Here is a 17,657-nt window from a genome sequence, read left to right on the forward strand (position 1 = left end):
GGAGAGGAGGGGAGAGAAACAAGGGGGTGAAAAAAAATTAAAAAAAAAAAAAAAAAAAAGAGAAGAATTGCTAGTGAGGTCATTTCAATGAGAGCGCAGGAGGCGACGAGACGAGGTCGGCTCCTCGGGAGGAGGCGCGGCCCCTGAGCTGCGCGGCGCCGCACCGCCCGCCGGGCCAGCACCTTGGAGAGCTCCGCGGCCCCGGCCGCCCCCGCGGATGCTCCGCGGAGGAGGGAGAGTCCGGGGGCGGCCGAGGAGGAGGCGGAGGCGCTGTTTCCGCGGCTGATCGGGAAGGAAGGATGACCGAGGGAGGATGTGCACCAGCAGCCAGATCATCGGGAGCCTCCTGGTGCTCTCCGTGCTGGAGATAGGGTTAGGGGTGTCCAGCGTGGCCGTGGGGGCGGTCAGTTTCAGCCTGGTCCTCACAGAGCATAAACCTCAGCTGGGAGACTCTTCTCCGGTATGGAGCGGGGTGTGTGTACGTTAGCCATTTCACTCTCTCTTTAACTCTTTACGGTGACGATCCGACCGTGCGAGGGCATCCCCCTCTCCCTCCCCTCCGCGGGTGCATGTCGCGCCGGGAGCCTCTCCTGGTCCATGTTGGGGTGCATGGGGTCCGGTCCGCGTCGAGGGGGGCGCTGGGGATGTGTCTCGGGGTGCTTCTTCCTCGCTCGGCTTCGTTTTTCAATTTTGCTGTGAACAATTGAACTTTCTGCGAAACCCGTTCTCACACCCGGGATGCCCGATGCCTCGAGTGGAACGCGGGCCATAGCTCAAAATCTTTAATTTGACCCTCAGTTTTGCTTTTAAAAGGGAGCAGCCCTGTCCCTTATGGTGAAACCATCGCAGGGTGCTCTGAAATATAGAATCATAGAATCATAGAATAACCAGGTTGGAAGAGACCCACCGGATCATCAAGTCCAACCATTCCTATCAAATAACGTCAAGAGCTGAGTTCTTAGCTTTTGGAGGAAAAAGTGAAAGAGGAAATTGGAAGAAAAAGGAAAGATATGTTCTCATGATCTGGGCATCCTAAGCTGCTTCTAAAATAAACAAAAAAGTCAGACACCAACAATGGGTTAATAGAAGCAGCATGTTCATATCACAGAGCATTTCTCACTCCTCAAAAATGTTTTTTTTTTTCTCAGTTTGAGAGATGCATGTTTCTAGGAAGAATTTTTTTCCTCCAAATTGTTATTTATGAAACAAAGAGAAGGAAATATTGAATATTCAGCCTAAACATGAGTGGGCATTTTTGAATTCCAAAGCTGCTTTGGGGAAGCTTGGATTAGAATCATAGAATCATAGAATCATAGAATCACCAGGTTGGAAGAGACTTAGACAGCAATGTTTCTAAAAGGATTGTTTGTTTTGCTTGAAATAAGATGATAAATGCAAAACGCTTTTGGTTATTCATCAGCATAACCTACTGTAATTTATAGATTCATTCTGACAAAGTGCTTCAGGTAATATTCTCACTGTCAATCGTTATTAATTATTGACAACAGTCATAAATATTTTTGGCAGTATATAAACACACACATCACACTACACTGCAGAACAGGTACATGAGAAATGAGAATGAAGACCAGATAAGATGAGATATTGGCCAACAGGTAATGATATTACCAAAATCACTTCAAAGAGGGAGGTTTCTGATCTTTGCTGATGAAGAAAAAAGATTGCTCAGAAACATGTGTCTCTCTGAAGATTTAATAATAGAGGGCAATATCCTAGGTTGCACTGGAGTCAGAGTTTAGACCAGTCAGTGAGATCAGTATTTTATGCAGTGATTGCATTTTGTGACAATGCTATCCCAGCTGATACCATTTCATGACGATGCACATTTCCTGCACAACTGCCTCATTCATTTTTATGGTTGCTGTTACCCCAGAGTTTGTTCTAGCTATAGATTAAGATCCTATTACATTAGATGTTAGCTCCAAGGACCTTATAATCAAAATATGAGGCAGATGCAGGATAAAAGGATGTAAGGGAGTATAAAGAAAGAACAAATTGGTATAACAGGTGGTTGCCTTACCATACACCAGCAGTCTGGCTGATTTCAAGCTGTTTGAGGGCAGAGTTTTAGATAGGAATAGGATAGACGACAGTGAAGTGATTTTTTCAGATATTTATAGGGTATTGTCCCCATATGTCAGTGGAGAGGCATGGAAGGGAACCCAAAGGGACTTATTTGAAAATGTAACCAATGGGTAAAGGATGCCAGCTACCAAAGCCAGAGGAGGCAGGCATCAGCTTCTAGGAATCAGGCAAACAGCTGCATGTTGTGCAAGCAGAGAAAAGCTGCAAAGAAACTGTAGAGTGAAAGCAAGCAGCTGATGTTTCATGTAGTACAGGAAATGAGAAATCACAGCAGTATGCAGAGTGGGGTGACATGGTTATAAAAGTGTATTTACTTTGCCTTGAACTAAAGATCTTTGGTCTATATTGTCACCATTATGGCACCCTCTCTGTACCACTCCAACAGCTCAAATTATCTATTAGGTTGTGTTCTGACTAGAGGACTACTAGCAGGTGAGACTGGAAAAGAAAAGAGCCAGAGATCTATCATTCTTCAGGGATGCTTAGGGCCATGATTAACTAGGTCCAAATTAAAACAACTGGAAAAAGGTTTGTTTGTACAAAACTCACCATTGTCCTGCTGCAGAAATTTTATAAACCACCCTTCCAGTCACTGGATCTCACGCTGATGTCATGTGGCCTGTATTAAAGAATATGTCTTGCATAAAATATGGGATTTTTTTCCAATTCACAGTCTTGAATCAAGGTTTTCCCTTGAGAAATGAAAAATAAGGTAAAGAAAGGGAAAATAATACTTGGCATGTTAGTATGTAAAATACTGAAGTTAAGTTGAACAGTGTCATGTCTTCTGTAGTAATTTACCTGGAAAAGTGTTGACCCTGTTCTATCCTTTACTTTCGTGGGTGGAACTCAGCAGAGGCCCAAGTTCATAAGGAAGCAGATGAAGATAGCATCACCATGGAAACCTTAACCTGAATTCCTGAAATTTGGGCATCTTAAAATCACACACGTTCTATTTCCTATGCTTGCCTCCTTACGATGCTTTGTATTTGACACACATTAGCTTTCTTCTTAAAAGAGTTCTTACTGTTCACTGTTTCCATTCAGCCAGATAATTTACTAAGGAACAGACCTAACTTTAAGCATGTGCATCCCACCCACAGGATTAGAGACACCAGTGAAATTAAGCAGGGGCTCAAGTGCTCTGATCTTGCATACCCTGCGTTATGTATAAACAAGCCAGGGAAAGTGGACTAGACAAGAACAAAGAAATGGAAAGCCTAGACAATATCTACATGAAAAAATGCATGGAAATGGGAAAAGGGTTCATAAATTCATTATTCTCATTGGAGGTGTGCTGGATTAGGATAATAGTAGTTGTTTAAAAAGTAGCCAAGAGAAAACAACTGAAGGTGTGACTGACTTTTCAAATTATCTGGAGTATGTGGACATGACTATCCAACTTATTTTAAATCATAGCCAATCTGTTCTTTTAAAAGTAGGCCATGGCTACTAAATGGGGGAAAAAATACAGTCGCATAAAACTGAAGGTAAATCTAATGTTGATTTCTGGATTTTATTTCTGGTTTTTATGATTGGATTGGTATAATTTTCTCCACAGGCTGTACTGAGTGTCCCCCAGATTTCTTTTTTTTCCTGAAATTGAGGTGTATTTCTGCAATCCAGCATTCCAAGAGAGTTACATGACATACCATAGAAATTATCCAACCAATGAGTGCTGAACCACTACGCTAACACAGCAAGAATGACAGCATCCATAGCAAAAGCTTTTGCACAAATTAAAAAAAAAAATCAGAAGATGATCCTTCAAAAAGTATTCACAGATATTTTTGATATAGTCACATACTTTTCAATCTGTATTTAGAACATAATGGTTGCATCACTATCATTGTAATTAGTGACTATATAGTCATACATTCACATATGCATCTGGCTCTAATTCTCAATTATTCTGCAGTGGTGAATGAACTCTTGTTATAAATAAGATTGTCTCACAGAGAGGGAATATGAGAGACAAAAGCCACATCTTTAATCAAATATGCCATCTATCTTCATATGCAAGAGAGAGTAATAGTTTCTTCCTTTGTAGGGACAAACATCTAAATGCATTTTAAGGATGTCAACTGGCCTATCTGTAGGTAGTGGTGGAGTTTCTATTTCCATGATTTGTGATTGTAGCACAGTGGAACTCCACGTGCCCATTGCAAGTCTGCATTTATAGTTTGGCTGCATAATTTTGCTCCAAACTGACACTTGCAATATTTGATTCCAGTGACTTTTTTTGACCCAAGAATTGAAGGAAAAGAAAAAGATTCAGTCAGTATGGAAGTCTTCCAGAAGAAGAAAATAATTTTAGACTGGTAAATCAATGTTGGTGGCCTAAAATTTTAAAACATTAGATTTTGCATCTAGTTCTTACTGCTGCCAAATTTCCTTTGGAAAGAACAGTCAAACTATTTTTTTTTCCCTAAAAGAACACTAAAAAATCCACATTATTGTTTAGCATGCAGACAAAATGCAGATGTGATCCTACTTTATTTTAACATGTGTATCGCATTTTCATCAAACTGACTATATTTATGGCTGGCTTCTGCTCCTGATGAACCGCAGCGCTGTCGGTGATCTCAGTGGAAGCTGGAGAGAGTTCTCTACTTGAGAACTCTCAAGGATGAGGGAGGACATGCCAAGCATGGGAACTCCTTGCCTTGCCTTCACTCCAGCTGTGAAGTCTTTCAGTAGGTTTTCTTTGTTATTCAGACACTCCAGAAGCTTAACCCAATCTGGAAGACAATCTATCAAAGGGAATTTGTAGTCCCCAGGTTGTATTTGAGGGGATCTGTTGAATATAGACTGACTTAAGCATATGCTTAAATATCTAGCTGAGATTAGACTTAAGTTCATCTGAAGGGGAAAATCTTTGATTTACTATTTTTTGAGATGAAAACAATCACGCTCTAAACTAAATATTTGTTACAAAACCAACAAAAAGCATTACTAACTGCTTGTTATTCTGATAGGCTCTAAACAAGTAAATAAATATTATTTTGTGCTGAGAACTTGAATGTTTCCCCATATGACCAGAGTTGTTTTGACTCACTGATAGCAGGTAGACTTTCAGGTTCAAAGAATAATTTCTTAATTTCCTTGCATATTTCTAAAAAATATTTCCCATTTTTAAAGCATCTCTGCAAGTCTAGAACGAGATGAATGGAAACACTAATCACAGGGAATGGGAGAGAATTTAAACTGCTTGAATATGGCTTGAATTAGTGGGAACTGTAGCACCACCTGAGCTGATAGAACCAAACAGGACACTACCAGGTCAAGGTTTTAGCTCAGATTAGGCATGTTTTAACACTATGTCTCACTTCAAATGGCAGAGCAGGACGGATTTGGTGGGACACAGGGTTGGGTTGTGGCAATGCTGCTGCTTTTGTTGGTGGGTCTGGATGACTTGCAGCCAGCTAGACATTCCAGTCCCCACAACACCTTGCATGTGACAGCAACATCATTGCAGAGCTTATTGTGTTTCTCTATGGATGTAACAACCAAACCTACTACCTAGGCTCACTCTTTTTGCCTGCTGTCATTTTTCTCTAGTTTTGTTTTCATGAGTGGACTCTGTGCACTTTATACCTAGACTAAGAAAACTTAATCCTTGTTCTGAAATACTGCTTTGAAGAAGAGTTAGAATTAGAGATGCCTTTTCTGCTCAGTTCACCCACTAGGGGTTTAATCTTCCTTCTCATTTGAGTGGAGTTGAAGCAAGAAAATTATTAAATAGAAGGGTTCTTTCTAGACATTACTACTTTCAGATTCCTGGGTATTCTCACAGCAGTCATATGTTTATACAATTTTATTGTAAAACACAGATTTTCTTGTTTACCACCTGACAAGAGCAGACAGAAGTGAAGCTGTTTTTTCTGCCTTGATGGTTTATTCTTCCAAGTAGAGCATTATTTGAATAGGTATGATATGCTTGCATTTTCAATATGTTATATTCAAATTTGGAATAATTTCCCTTCTTCTGTTTCATCAGATACATATGCACGACCCATATGTAAAAGTTGGAGGGCTTTCTACAGAGCGTATGTAGTTTGGGTTTCTTCTTTGTCATAAACAGTAGTAAGAGATGAAGCAGTTCTTATATTCAACAGGTTTTTGCTACTATTTTCTTCAGCCTCACTCCAGATTTTCCATAGACAGTTTTCATTTTCTCAAGGGAATTACATTTACCATTGGTTTTGCCTTCTCAAAACAGAAGAAAGATTTCTTAGCTTCAATATATCAAATAAAAATAGTTCCTTTTCTTCTGCATGATGGAAACCAACAAATCTTTGGCTCTCAGCAGATATAACTAAAACTGATTAATTTTTTTTCAGACTACCAGAGAGAAAGCCCCCTTTTTCTAGGAGAAAGTTAAAGAGGCCAAGTATTTTTTTCCAGAAAATATGAAATAGGGATAGATCCAAACCACAGAACTGGAATCCAAATTGAGAGTTCAGCCTCCTCACCAAAATTTCTGGGTATTTAGATCTGAGGTTTTGTTTTAAGCCCATATTTAATATAAAGTAAATTAAAGCAGGCTGAAAATAGACATTCTCCTTTTCTGGGAGGTCTTTGGTTCTTTATTACATAGTTCAACAGATCAAAAGAGAGATTTTCAAATATCTATCTTGAACACAGGCAGGCACAGATGCAGTGTGAATGGCAAAGACTCTGCAGACATATAGACACTAACCGCATCACCTTGCAATCACACTACTGCTAGCAGAGGGGCTCTGACTCCCCTAAATCCCTGCTAAATCTTTTCTGATTGCAGGACTGAGGCACTCACAGATCACTGAGTCTCTAAGTAGCTTTTATGCTTTGTAATATCTTTGAATTTTTTACCAGTCACCCAAGATTTGTTCTGCCCCATCTGTTATTGGATGATGTGGTCAATCCTTGCTTCCTCTGCTAGTCTTGACATGAAACACCATATATCATGGGAGGTATAAAAAGTAACTAAAAGTAACATCAGAAGCAATGGGAATTGATTGCAAATAGTGAGTTATGTAGGGTTTTAAGTGATATTGTGGATCTTTTAGCCCTTTATGATTTTTCTGATGAATAGTAGTTAAATCAGAAGTCCAACAGTGAAAAATCAGTTTCAACAAGTCCAGCTGAAGGTCTTTCTCTGTCTCCCCAGACATTTTGGAGGGCTTATTAATTTAGCTTATACTTCATGAAATGTTTTAGATTTTTTCTTGCCATGAGCTGTGAACACTTCATCTGATTTGATCATTCTTATAAAGAGCTTATCTTCAGTGATATATTTCTTTTCCTCTCCTGATTTACTGTATTTTCAGCCTAAGTGTGTTTGCCTTGACTTGCTTTAGGGTTGACATGGTTAGAAAATGTAACTACATTTAAGGAGTCCAAGAGGTTGGTAAAAATTGACTGAGGCTAATCAATGATCAATAGGAGCAAGTCTTCACCATGACAGTATTAGTAATGGGTAAACTGTAGTCCAGTGTAACTCAACAAGCCAAGTTTAATGAGTATGACATATGGACATGAAGATGAAATATTTCAGGATAGCCAAGAACAGCCAGAGAGTGGCAAGACAACAGAGTCCTCAGTGGCTGTATTCCAGCTGTCAGTATTGTAAAACAGAAGAGTTAAAAGACAAACAGGAACAAACATATGGAATTCCTTTTGAGTCTGATTTGTACTTACATTCTTTTTCTGGTGCAAAAACCTAGTGTAGTTTCTCCCATTTACTTTTCAGTACTGCTGAGACATCAAAAATTGTACAGGAAATTACTACTAGAGCACCAACTAAAAAATTCCCAAGGCTCTATCAAAAAGCAATGATTAGAGTCAACCACATAATGTCCCACTGAATTCCTAACCTTTCTAGAGATCTCTACACTGAGAAACCTAAGTCATCTCTGCATAAGCAGTGCTCTTGAGCCCTAGGTACTGCTAACATTCTCTCTGTAAAGCAGCTTTCCAGTGCTTTCAGTGAATAAGAATCCTCTTCACCGTCAGAAAAGAATGGTAAACTTGATTTATCATTTTCAACTCTTCACATAAGGTTTAATTGCCTGATGCTATGGCTCAAATCCATCCATTGGTTTTAACAGAAAAATGCCTGCTGTCATAAATAAATAACCACACTGTTTTCTGAGCAAGCCTTTTCTCCATAAATGTAACACACAGTCATCTAAAAAAACCCCCAAATAATATTAATCCTTTGCTACTGCCAAAGTGCTTTTCTTCCAAATGTTTTTAACGTGTTCAGGCAGACTAGTGCGTTCGGTTTCACAACTTGCTTGTCTCATAGTCGTACAGATGATCAAACATTGGCATGACCTTCTCAAGCTCACACAGAAGAATGTGAAAGAACCAGAAATACCCATCTCCTCTGAGTTAGAACCGAACTGAATAGAAAAGAAGGGAGTAGAATAATTTCAGCTGGTTCTTTGTTGAGTTCTTTAACCATAGGACACCTTATTCCTTTTGTATAAATAATGTAGATGTACAGATAGAGAAAATACATACAGACTATATATACAGACCCTGTCACAATAAAATAATATCGTAGAACTATAGAATTGTGGAATATCTCAAGTTGGAAAGAACCCATAAGGATTATTGAGGCCAACTCCCTAAAACTAAACCATATGACTAAGAGCATCATCCAGATGCTTCTTGAAGTCTGACAGGCTTTGTGCCCTAACTCCCTTGGGGAGCCTGTCCTAGTGACTGACCACCCTCTCAGTGAAGAATCTTTTCCTAAAGTCCAGTCTGAACTTCCCCAATTCCATTTCCTCACGTCTCATCAGTGGTCATCAGAGAAAGGATATCAGCACCTCCCCCTCCACTGTTTACCTTTAGGAAATAGTAGCCTGAGATGAGGTCACCCCTCAGTCTTCTCTTCTCCAAGCTGAACAAGCCAATGACCTTTTTTTATACAAGATGTATTTTTTAGTCCTGTCCAGTCACTACAGAGAGAAATTATATTATTAATCCACTTTATCAAGTCTGACTGAATAGAACTTAATTACAGTGATGTCTTCAATAATTTTTTTATTGTTTCTGCATTAATGTTGATAAATACAAACCCCTACTTGTGCGAATCTGAAGCATGCCTAGAGTTGAAGGCAAACTGCAATGATAGGACTGGGAGTGAAACTCCAAACCTTCACTGAAAGTCTGAGTGAAAACTTACAAGGCAGGCGTGATAGTTCTGAGCTGAAATCTCCTCTGCCTGTGTGAAAGGGGCAGAGCAAGCCCTAGGATCAGTTTTTTTGATTTTTACTCCAGTCAATGAGCACTAGTAGCAATCATAGAATCATAGAATAACCAAGTTAGAAGAGACCCACCGGATCATTGAGTCCAACCATTCCTATCAAACACTAAACCATGCCCATTACAATTACCAGTTGTATGTCCTGAGCCATTCAGTACCATGGTCTACATGACCCAGCCATTTCCATCATCAGAATCCATAACCCACAATCCCATCCTTAGTGTAGAGGTTAACAACATACAAAATTTAACCCTGTTCATTGTGGGGAACTGATTCAATGGGTCTAACTCAGAGTGAAAATACATCTCAAGGCTTATGCTTGCTAATAAGCAGGAACTACTCCAGTTGGAGAGAGATATTACAGCAGTTTCTCAAGGGAGATACTGAAGTTGCAAAATTTTGGAGGGCAAATGAGGTATGCATGTAATATATTACATGGATCCTGAATTCTTTATAGAAACTGCTTGATTTTTTCTTTATTTCTTATATAACAGCCAGGTCTGTTCTGTGATTTCATCCTGAATCAAGATCAAGTCGAGCCTTTCACTAGAAATACCAACTCAATGCAAAAAGAATGTGGAAAAATCTGTTTTTAAAACTATAAATTTACTTCCCAATAGAGGTATAGGGTTAGCTTTACTGAAAGTATGTAGCACACATTTCTTAATGAAGGAGTTTATGAGGTATCAAAGAAATCTGTCGAGAGTATTACAGACACTTGAAGAAAGCCTTATTGCCTTCATACAACTACTGTAATTCCTCCACAACTGCTCCCTCAGGGACTATTTGCTGCTTCTCTCATTAAACTTTTCTACAGAAGGAAAAAGAGATATCTGAGAATGTCATTGGTCTTTGATGCAGGTGACTAAATAGCATTAACATCTATTTGGTAGGGGGTGTTTCTGGTTCTGTTAATTAGTCCTAATGCTCGATGCAACAATTAGCAGATCAATTTGTGAAAGGCAACTACATGAAAAAAAGTACAGATAGCTTCATGCTATCTCTTGCAAAGTGGGCTGTCTAGAATCTGAAACAAATCTTCCTACATGCTTAGTGTAGCTGCATCAACAGATGTACTTGTATTTACCCCTGCACCCACAGAGGTGATTGAATTGCATTTTTGCTCAGAATTGCAGGACAGCAATACATGTGTGTTTCTTCAGTGTTTCAGATGGTTGGATCAGGGGATTAAGTACTTCAGCTGCACTTCAGGGCAGATGATTTGGATCACTGACTACTACCTTTCTAAACTTTTCTGAAGAAAAAAAAAAGAGTAAAAAGGCATCTTTTACTTGCAACATTGGGTGGTTTTCATGATTTAGTTACCCAAGCAGCTTAAAAGTAGGATTATTTTTAAATTTTTTTTCTGAATAATCATGCTCAGTCTGACTTCTCATTCCAGTTATTTTCTTCTCAGATAAGTGTGTTTATGGTTGAGTTATAACTTCCTGAAACATATGGTTTGTGATAAAAACACTCGCAATTGTAAACATTGCCTAACCTGCTGTTATGGTCACCAATACAGCAGGATTTGAACTTGAGACTTTAAATGATGAAATAATTGTGGTTTCTTTTCTTTACAGTTTCTACTTTGTGGCATATGTGGAATATTGTGCGCCAAAAAAAAATCTGGACTTGTTGTAAGTTTTTCTACTGCATATACAACATATAAGTATCTGAAAGTTATACTTATCTAACTTGAACTCCTCACTGAGAGCTTGATGTTAAAGACATGATCCTGTTGTAAGTGATAATGCCTGGCTTAATTGTCTGTCAGCTTGATTATTCTGCCATATACAGATGGAAGTCATGTAAAACCAGCATAAGTGTGAAGGGAATCAAGATCTCTCTCAGTTTATTTTTGAATATCAATGAATTAAATTCTGTTACAATGATAGTCTCATTTCTTAAAGCATGTGGACCATAGTTTCTAAAAACTGTCTGTTCTGGTGGTCTTATGGAATAGCCACTTCCCAGTGGATTGCAACGTACTGTCAGGATGCCACATTTGTGATGAAATTCTCATCCCAGCTGTGTTCAGAAGTGGTCTATAAAGCTCCATAAATTGTTCCTACCATAGTAGTTAAGTACATGTAACAAAGCCATATTGAGTAACATCAAAGGTCCATGTAGATCAACATCTGACAGGCCAGCAGTATCAAGGGAAATGATTAAAATGACAATTTAGCAATGAATATCTCCATAGTAAGTTCTTTTGCCCTTGAGTCATTTGTGGTTCAAGGGTATTGTGAACCAACGTGACATCTTTTTGATTAAAGTGATAGGAGATCTTTAAACATGTCTCAATTGCAGCCTGTTTCACATCCTCCTGAAATTCCCAGAAACATTTTAACCAAGTTAAAAGCAAACAAAAAAAAGCAACTAACCACCTAGTCACCACGTTTACCTTCTAAGGAGCTGCATCACATATTCTTCTGTTGTTTCTGTTGCTTCTTCATTCAGCACATTCACCTTGAATGCTTTAGAAGTCCCCACAACAGCTGTAGGAAGCCTCCAAACTGCTATTTGACTGAACAAATTAGAACAAAAGGCAGAGTCAGATGGCGTGCAAAGCAAGAGAGATTCACTGCAAATATATGAGGTCAACCCTCCTGAGGAGTAGTGAGAAACTGCACAACAGAAAATTACGACAGTCTTTTATGTTACTGTTTTGGATGAGACTCTGTAAATCAGATTTTTGTCCCAGTAGTCCTTCCATTGACTTTATTTTAACATGGGCAACTCCTTCTACCCAGCTTTATTTCACATGCAGGGCTAGTCTTAATTCTTGTACTCCAGAAGCTATTGTATTCCTTTGGAGCTCTGTGTGAGCTGAGGGAGTTAAAAATGGGTGTCTGTGAAGTGTTGCGATCCCTGATGCTATCAAAGCACTGAATTATGGTTAGTCTCATTTTTTATATGAAAGAATCAGTCTCTAAAAAATGATACTGTGACATAACCTCTCTTGTGTTTCCTGACAGATGATACTATTTTCTGCCTGTTGCATCTGTGGACTAATTGGAGGAATCTTAAATTTTCAATTTCTTCGTGCTCTGACAAAGAAGTCGTCTGCTCTCTATTCTTTGCATCTTGCCTCCATGTCTCTTGCATGCATTGGAATTGGTGGTTGCACCCTTTCTTCATGGCTCACTTGTCGGCTAGCCAGCTATGAACAAAGGCGAATGTTCTCAGAAAGAGAACATTCATTGCATCACTCCCATGAAATGGCAGAAAAAGTGAGTTTTGTGTCCTCCGTTATTTGTTCTGCTTCTCCTAAAATGCCTCTGTATGTGATAATGTTTACAATTGGCAAGAGTTGTATTCAGTTTTCAGATTTATATGAGAAAGAACTTCTGGGAAATGAAATGCTGCCATTCTGTGCAAACTTTATTATGTTGCATTATATGGAGCTATTTTTAGGTACTGTATATTTGCAGTACATCCATTTCAATGAAGTACATCCATTTTCAACATAATTCCATTGTACAGCTATTCAAGGGCTTAGCTGCTAAATATAGCACATCATAAATAATTTGAAGCCTTATTAATATGGATTATCATGTATTGTACTGTGAAAAAGCACAGAACACTTTCTATAACCACATCATTGCATGCTTCCAGGATTTAATCAATTTATTCCTCTCCCAAGTACTCAGTTTATAAAGTAGGTTATTTAAACACAAAACCCACAGTTCACAGACCTGGATGACTAAACCTAAGCACTTAAGGGCATATTTAGACATGTAAATGAAACTAGTTGGATTTGCAGCAGAACTGAGCATTTATTGCCTTTCTCTGTTAAGAGGAAGTTTACCAAGGTGTCTAGGTCTATGTTTAGGCACTGAAACTTAAGCTCCCAAAGTTGAGCACGTAGGGCCAAAAGAATTAATTCAATAGAGTTCTTGAAATCAACTCTTTGGATTTACAGATCTGATCGGTATTTGAGGAGAAAATGTTCACTGACACCTTGTGCTTTATGTTTGGACTCTGTCTCCAACGTCTTTCATTTGAGAAATAAGTAGAGAAGGGAATAAAAGTCAAGTGGACTGTCCATCTAAACCTCCATGTGCAAGTTTGCATTAAAGTTATGTTCAACAGTCTGTATCACATCTACTGAGACCTCTGAACAGCAGAGCAACGATTAGTTCATTCAGATCATAAAATGTTTTCAGATTCCTTGAAACAACATGATCTAGGAGTTAATTGTCCATTAGGTAAAAATGACTTGTCACTGTTCTTTGGTTTCTTAACTAAAATGAGGCTCCAAGTAGAAATACAGACTGAATTCACTTTAAAGAATGTTTGAAACATATTTTAAATAGTTAAGTAGTATAGATTACGTAAGTAACATAAAACAGGGTGATAAAATCAAGGGAAGAGATACACTCCCATCTTTCATTTTAAAATGAAGCTAAATTCTGATGAGCTATGTAGGCAAGTATTACCATGGTCTTGCAGATGGTAGGTTATACACTGTCTTTCAAAGAGTTTCTTGCCTCAACCAGGACAAAGCTGAAGCTCACTTGAGAGAAAAAGACAGAGATAAACAAAAAAGGCCTGGGAGGAGAAACCTTTCAAAATACTAAGACCTGCCAACCCTATCAGTTAGGGCTGAAGATGACCGTGTATAGCTCTAGTTCACTGCCTCCTTTTCTGGGCTGTTGATCTATTGAGCTTTTAGACACTTAGTGGTGAGGACTGCCAGGTGCCCACTTATCTTGGGTGCGAAGCCATGAGGCGTGTGCACAGCAACCCTATTGCACATGCTTAGCAACGTGGGATGCACCCTACCGATAGTGGACTCCTTGCATGTGTGTTGTAGAATCAAATGCATGTGTAGATGATCTGATCTAGGATGCCTTAGACCTACAGCTTGTGGACTGCCTGCTGCTTGCAGGTTTGAACACATTAGCTCAACTTTTTTAGGTATGCCCCTAAAAATTAATGGAGGCTACTTAAATTACATTAAACCAGGCCCTAATTTAGAAAAAAAAAATCTTTAAAGTGTTTTATATATAAGACTATTTTGTATATTTATACTGATATACAGTAACATAGACATGTACTGCATGTGCATTTATTTGTGCTGTATTTATTGTATAATTGTTATATTTATATTAGAGATTGAGGGGTATTGAAATAACCGACCTGCCCAGCTGCCCGGTGGTTCCCCCGACACCAGAGTTACCTCCAAGGTACGCTGAACACTAGGGAGCTACCATGTTGTTATGTCACTTCAGGAAGGGCTGCTTCTAAGGTGAACTCATAGTTTCAGCTAATCGAAGTTGGCTGATGCTGTGATGTCACTCTGAGTCAGGAATGGTGCTTCCAGGTAGTGACATAATTCTACGTGGTGAATGCTGCGATCTGGAAGTCGAGTATTTAAAATATTCACCCTAGCTATGGACATCCAAATGCTCCTATTTGGATGTTACCACCATTGACTCACTGTGCTTCTAATCTGTGTGCTCCTTCATTTCTTGAATTCAGTGACGTTTTTATATTTATTATTACTTTTATTTTTGAAAACAGAAATATTGGGGTAAAAAAAATTACTTTCAATGTTTTCTGGAATGATAATATTCTAATATATGATGCCTGCAGAGAATTTAAGTGATAAAGCTCACAAAAGGAAACTTACACTCAGTCTTGAGTAGTCTTCTGGCAGATTGCTATTAAACTGTGGCTGAATGATACTTAACATTAAATGGCTTTTATCTTCTTAGTCCCTTTCCCAGATGACTGGAATCTTCAGTGTAGATTCAACAAGTGGTTTGGGCACCTACAAATAGACAACCACAGTTCCTTGCTCCAGACCAGGCAGCCAGCAGACCATGACCCTGAGTTCAGTGTTAGGCATTCATGCTTCCCTTCAATGTATGAGGAGCAAAAGGCACCATACAAAACTATAGAATCATAGAATCATAGAATAACCAGGTTGGAAGAGACCCACCTGCCAAATGGAGAGGTAGGAGGTAGAAATGATCAAAATTCAGTAAGTTTGCACATCATCTTTTCTCTGAAGCTTACTTTTGATTCAGGAGTATTAACTGGCAAATCTGTTTGGTTTGATGGCTTCAAGTTTACTTTGTAGAGAGGAATAGCAAATCCCTTCTTTAAAAAACTGTGCAGACAACAATTAAGTGTTGTGATCTACCTCAAAATGTATCTAGTAGCACCTGAGAAAGGAGGCATCAGTGCTTCACTTTATGTGAAATTTTTAAGTTCTGGTCTCTGCCTCCCAAACTAGATATAAATAAAATATTGTGGATTAAAAGAAGGGAGAGAAAGAGCCAGGCTACAAATAAAGACTAGGTCATGAAATTTTCTTCTCTTTATCTACTATGCTATAAAGTAAGGCTCTTTCTCTCTGTATTTCTCTCTGTTTAGCTAAATGAATCTTCCTTTTTTTCTTCATAGTAACCTCCATGAAGGGGGACAAACAAATCCCTTTGTTTCCATGTTTTCACCACCGGTACTGAGGAGGTGGAAGAATTTAATCTTTCCCATACTGAAAAGTGCTTCTAGTTCTCATGCAAATATTTTAGAACTAGTCCAATAGTTGCACTTCCACCTGAGTTTTAAAAAGAATAGTCCAAATTGCATTTTTATGTGTGCCCATTCCTCTTGGCATATTTGGATGTTCTCAGGGATCTGTCATTGGACATAAGCAGAAGAGCACTTCATTTCTGGATTGCGATTTAATTTGATATGAAATAGGCCAGGACTGCTCAGAATAAGGCAGTTCTGAGCATAAGCTCCACGTGGCTTTGCAGCCTTGAAGGTTGAAGAAGCGCTTAATTAATACAGCCATCTCTAGGCTTAGACGGCTGCTAAGTGGGTATTGTTTGGACTGAAATCTGAGAATTAGAAAATCTAACTCCAAACGAATTTGGGTTTATATACTTCAGGATTCTGATTCATGATCAGGTCAGTTTACTCTGGGATGACTCATCTGCTTCTTTGGTAGCAATTGCTGAACTGCTAAAAATTGTAGTCTGGCATATTAAGTGAAAACTAAAATCAGTTCCCTCCCAAGGCAAGCAGTCAAAACCCTAAGATCCTCTTTGGATCTAGACATGTTTCCTGAATGTCTATTGTAGCTAGCATCAAATGTCATCAATCTGTAGCATGTCAGCACAGAAAAAAGTTTGAATTGAAATTAAGGCCTGATTACCATCTTGTTCCTTTGAAGATTACCACACAAGCTTGAGCTGATGCACTTTCAAAGGACGATGTCACAAAACTTGCATGGATGCCACCAATGCTGAATATGTGGTCCAAGAGTAATGTCCAAATCAAACAATATCAATGAGTCTATCAACTTTCAAATGTACTTTATATAGCAAGAAATGTGATTTCTGGCTTTTTTGTTTTTGTTTTTTTACAGACAGATATATCAAGCCAAATAAAAAATGTAGTTTGAAATTCAGAGTTTGCTAAATTTTTGTTACAACCTTAGCTAACTAAACTTCAAACACTATAAAATAATTGTAATGGTAATCAGTGTTTTCTATTTTTGTTGCAGGAAATGACAGACAACCTAAGCAATGGTGGCCCACATCTGATTTATAATGGAAGTGTATATTAAGAAATTTTAAAAAGTTCCATGGAAGGAAGTGGTTTTAGACTTTTCTTCAGGAAAAAAATGGACTCCAAGAAATTGAGAAAATGGAACTGTCTTAGCTTTTATGGCTCAAATGTCTCAACTGCAGAACAGCACAGTTGCATTTCCCTTTTAGATACATGTTCAAAATTTATCTCCACAACATTTTACAGACATATGATATTAATTCATTTCCTGGCTACTCTTTTCAGTTTTTTTGGTTTGAGTAACTTTTCAGAATTGTGATAGTATTTGAAATAGACTTCTCAAGACTCTTCTCATGAAGACTCAAAACCCAGGAAAAAATAATGAAACCAGATCACATTTAGCCCAGTCACAGGATTCCTAAAGAGAAGTGAAAAGAAGAGGGCAAAGGAAGGATGTTTCAGGGGAATCTTTTTCCTCCCCATTTAGAAGCATGTGGTATAACGTGACAGCTCCAGATCATGTGGAACACTACCAGCAATGCATCTACACAGTCCTCCCCACATTGCAAATGCATCCAGCCTTGGTTTTCCTAGTAGATTGTATTAAAAGAGAATGCACATTACTCTTCCAAAAGCCTCCCATTTCACACTCAGTGTGTAAATGAACAGCGTGCTGAAAACAACATCGTCTTTGTTTTGAAAGACAGAATGCTCTAAGAACACCATAAATCAAAACCTCAACAATGCCTTGTTGTAA

At 38.5% G+C, this 17,657-nt stretch overlaps 1 protein-coding gene across 5 annotated transcripts; it reads left to right on the plus strand.

Moving 5' to 3' along the window:
- Positions 1-250: 250 nt before the first annotated feature.
- TMEM196 (transmembrane protein 196) lies at positions 251-17,340 on the plus strand. 5 transcript variants are annotated; one of them, XM_069859078.1, is made up of 5 exons: positions 251-478; positions 10,951-11,007; positions 12,349-12,603; positions 14,489-14,562; positions 16,896-17,340. In XM_069859078.1, exons 1-5 carry the CDS (start codon positions 314-316, stop codon positions 16,900-16,902), a joined length of 558 nt encoding a protein of 185 aa, XP_069715179.1. In that variant the 5' UTR covers positions 251-313; the 3' UTR covers positions 16,903-17,340. The 5 variants fall into 5 exon arrangements, with proteins under 5 accessions (XP_069715179.1, XP_069715180.1, XP_069715182.1 ...); XM_069859079.1 differs by having other exon boundaries at positions 251-472; XM_069859081.1 differs by having other exon boundaries at positions 251-460.
- The last annotated feature ends 317 nt before the right edge of the window (positions 17,341-17,657 follow it).

Source organism: Phaenicophaeus curvirostris, chromosome 6 (genome assembly GCF_032191515.1).
Source record: "Phaenicophaeus curvirostris isolate KB17595 chromosome 6, BPBGC_Pcur_1.0, whole genome shotgun sequence".
Taxonomy (NCBI): Eukaryota; Metazoa; Chordata; class Aves; order Cuculiformes; family Cuculidae; genus Phaenicophaeus; species Phaenicophaeus curvirostris.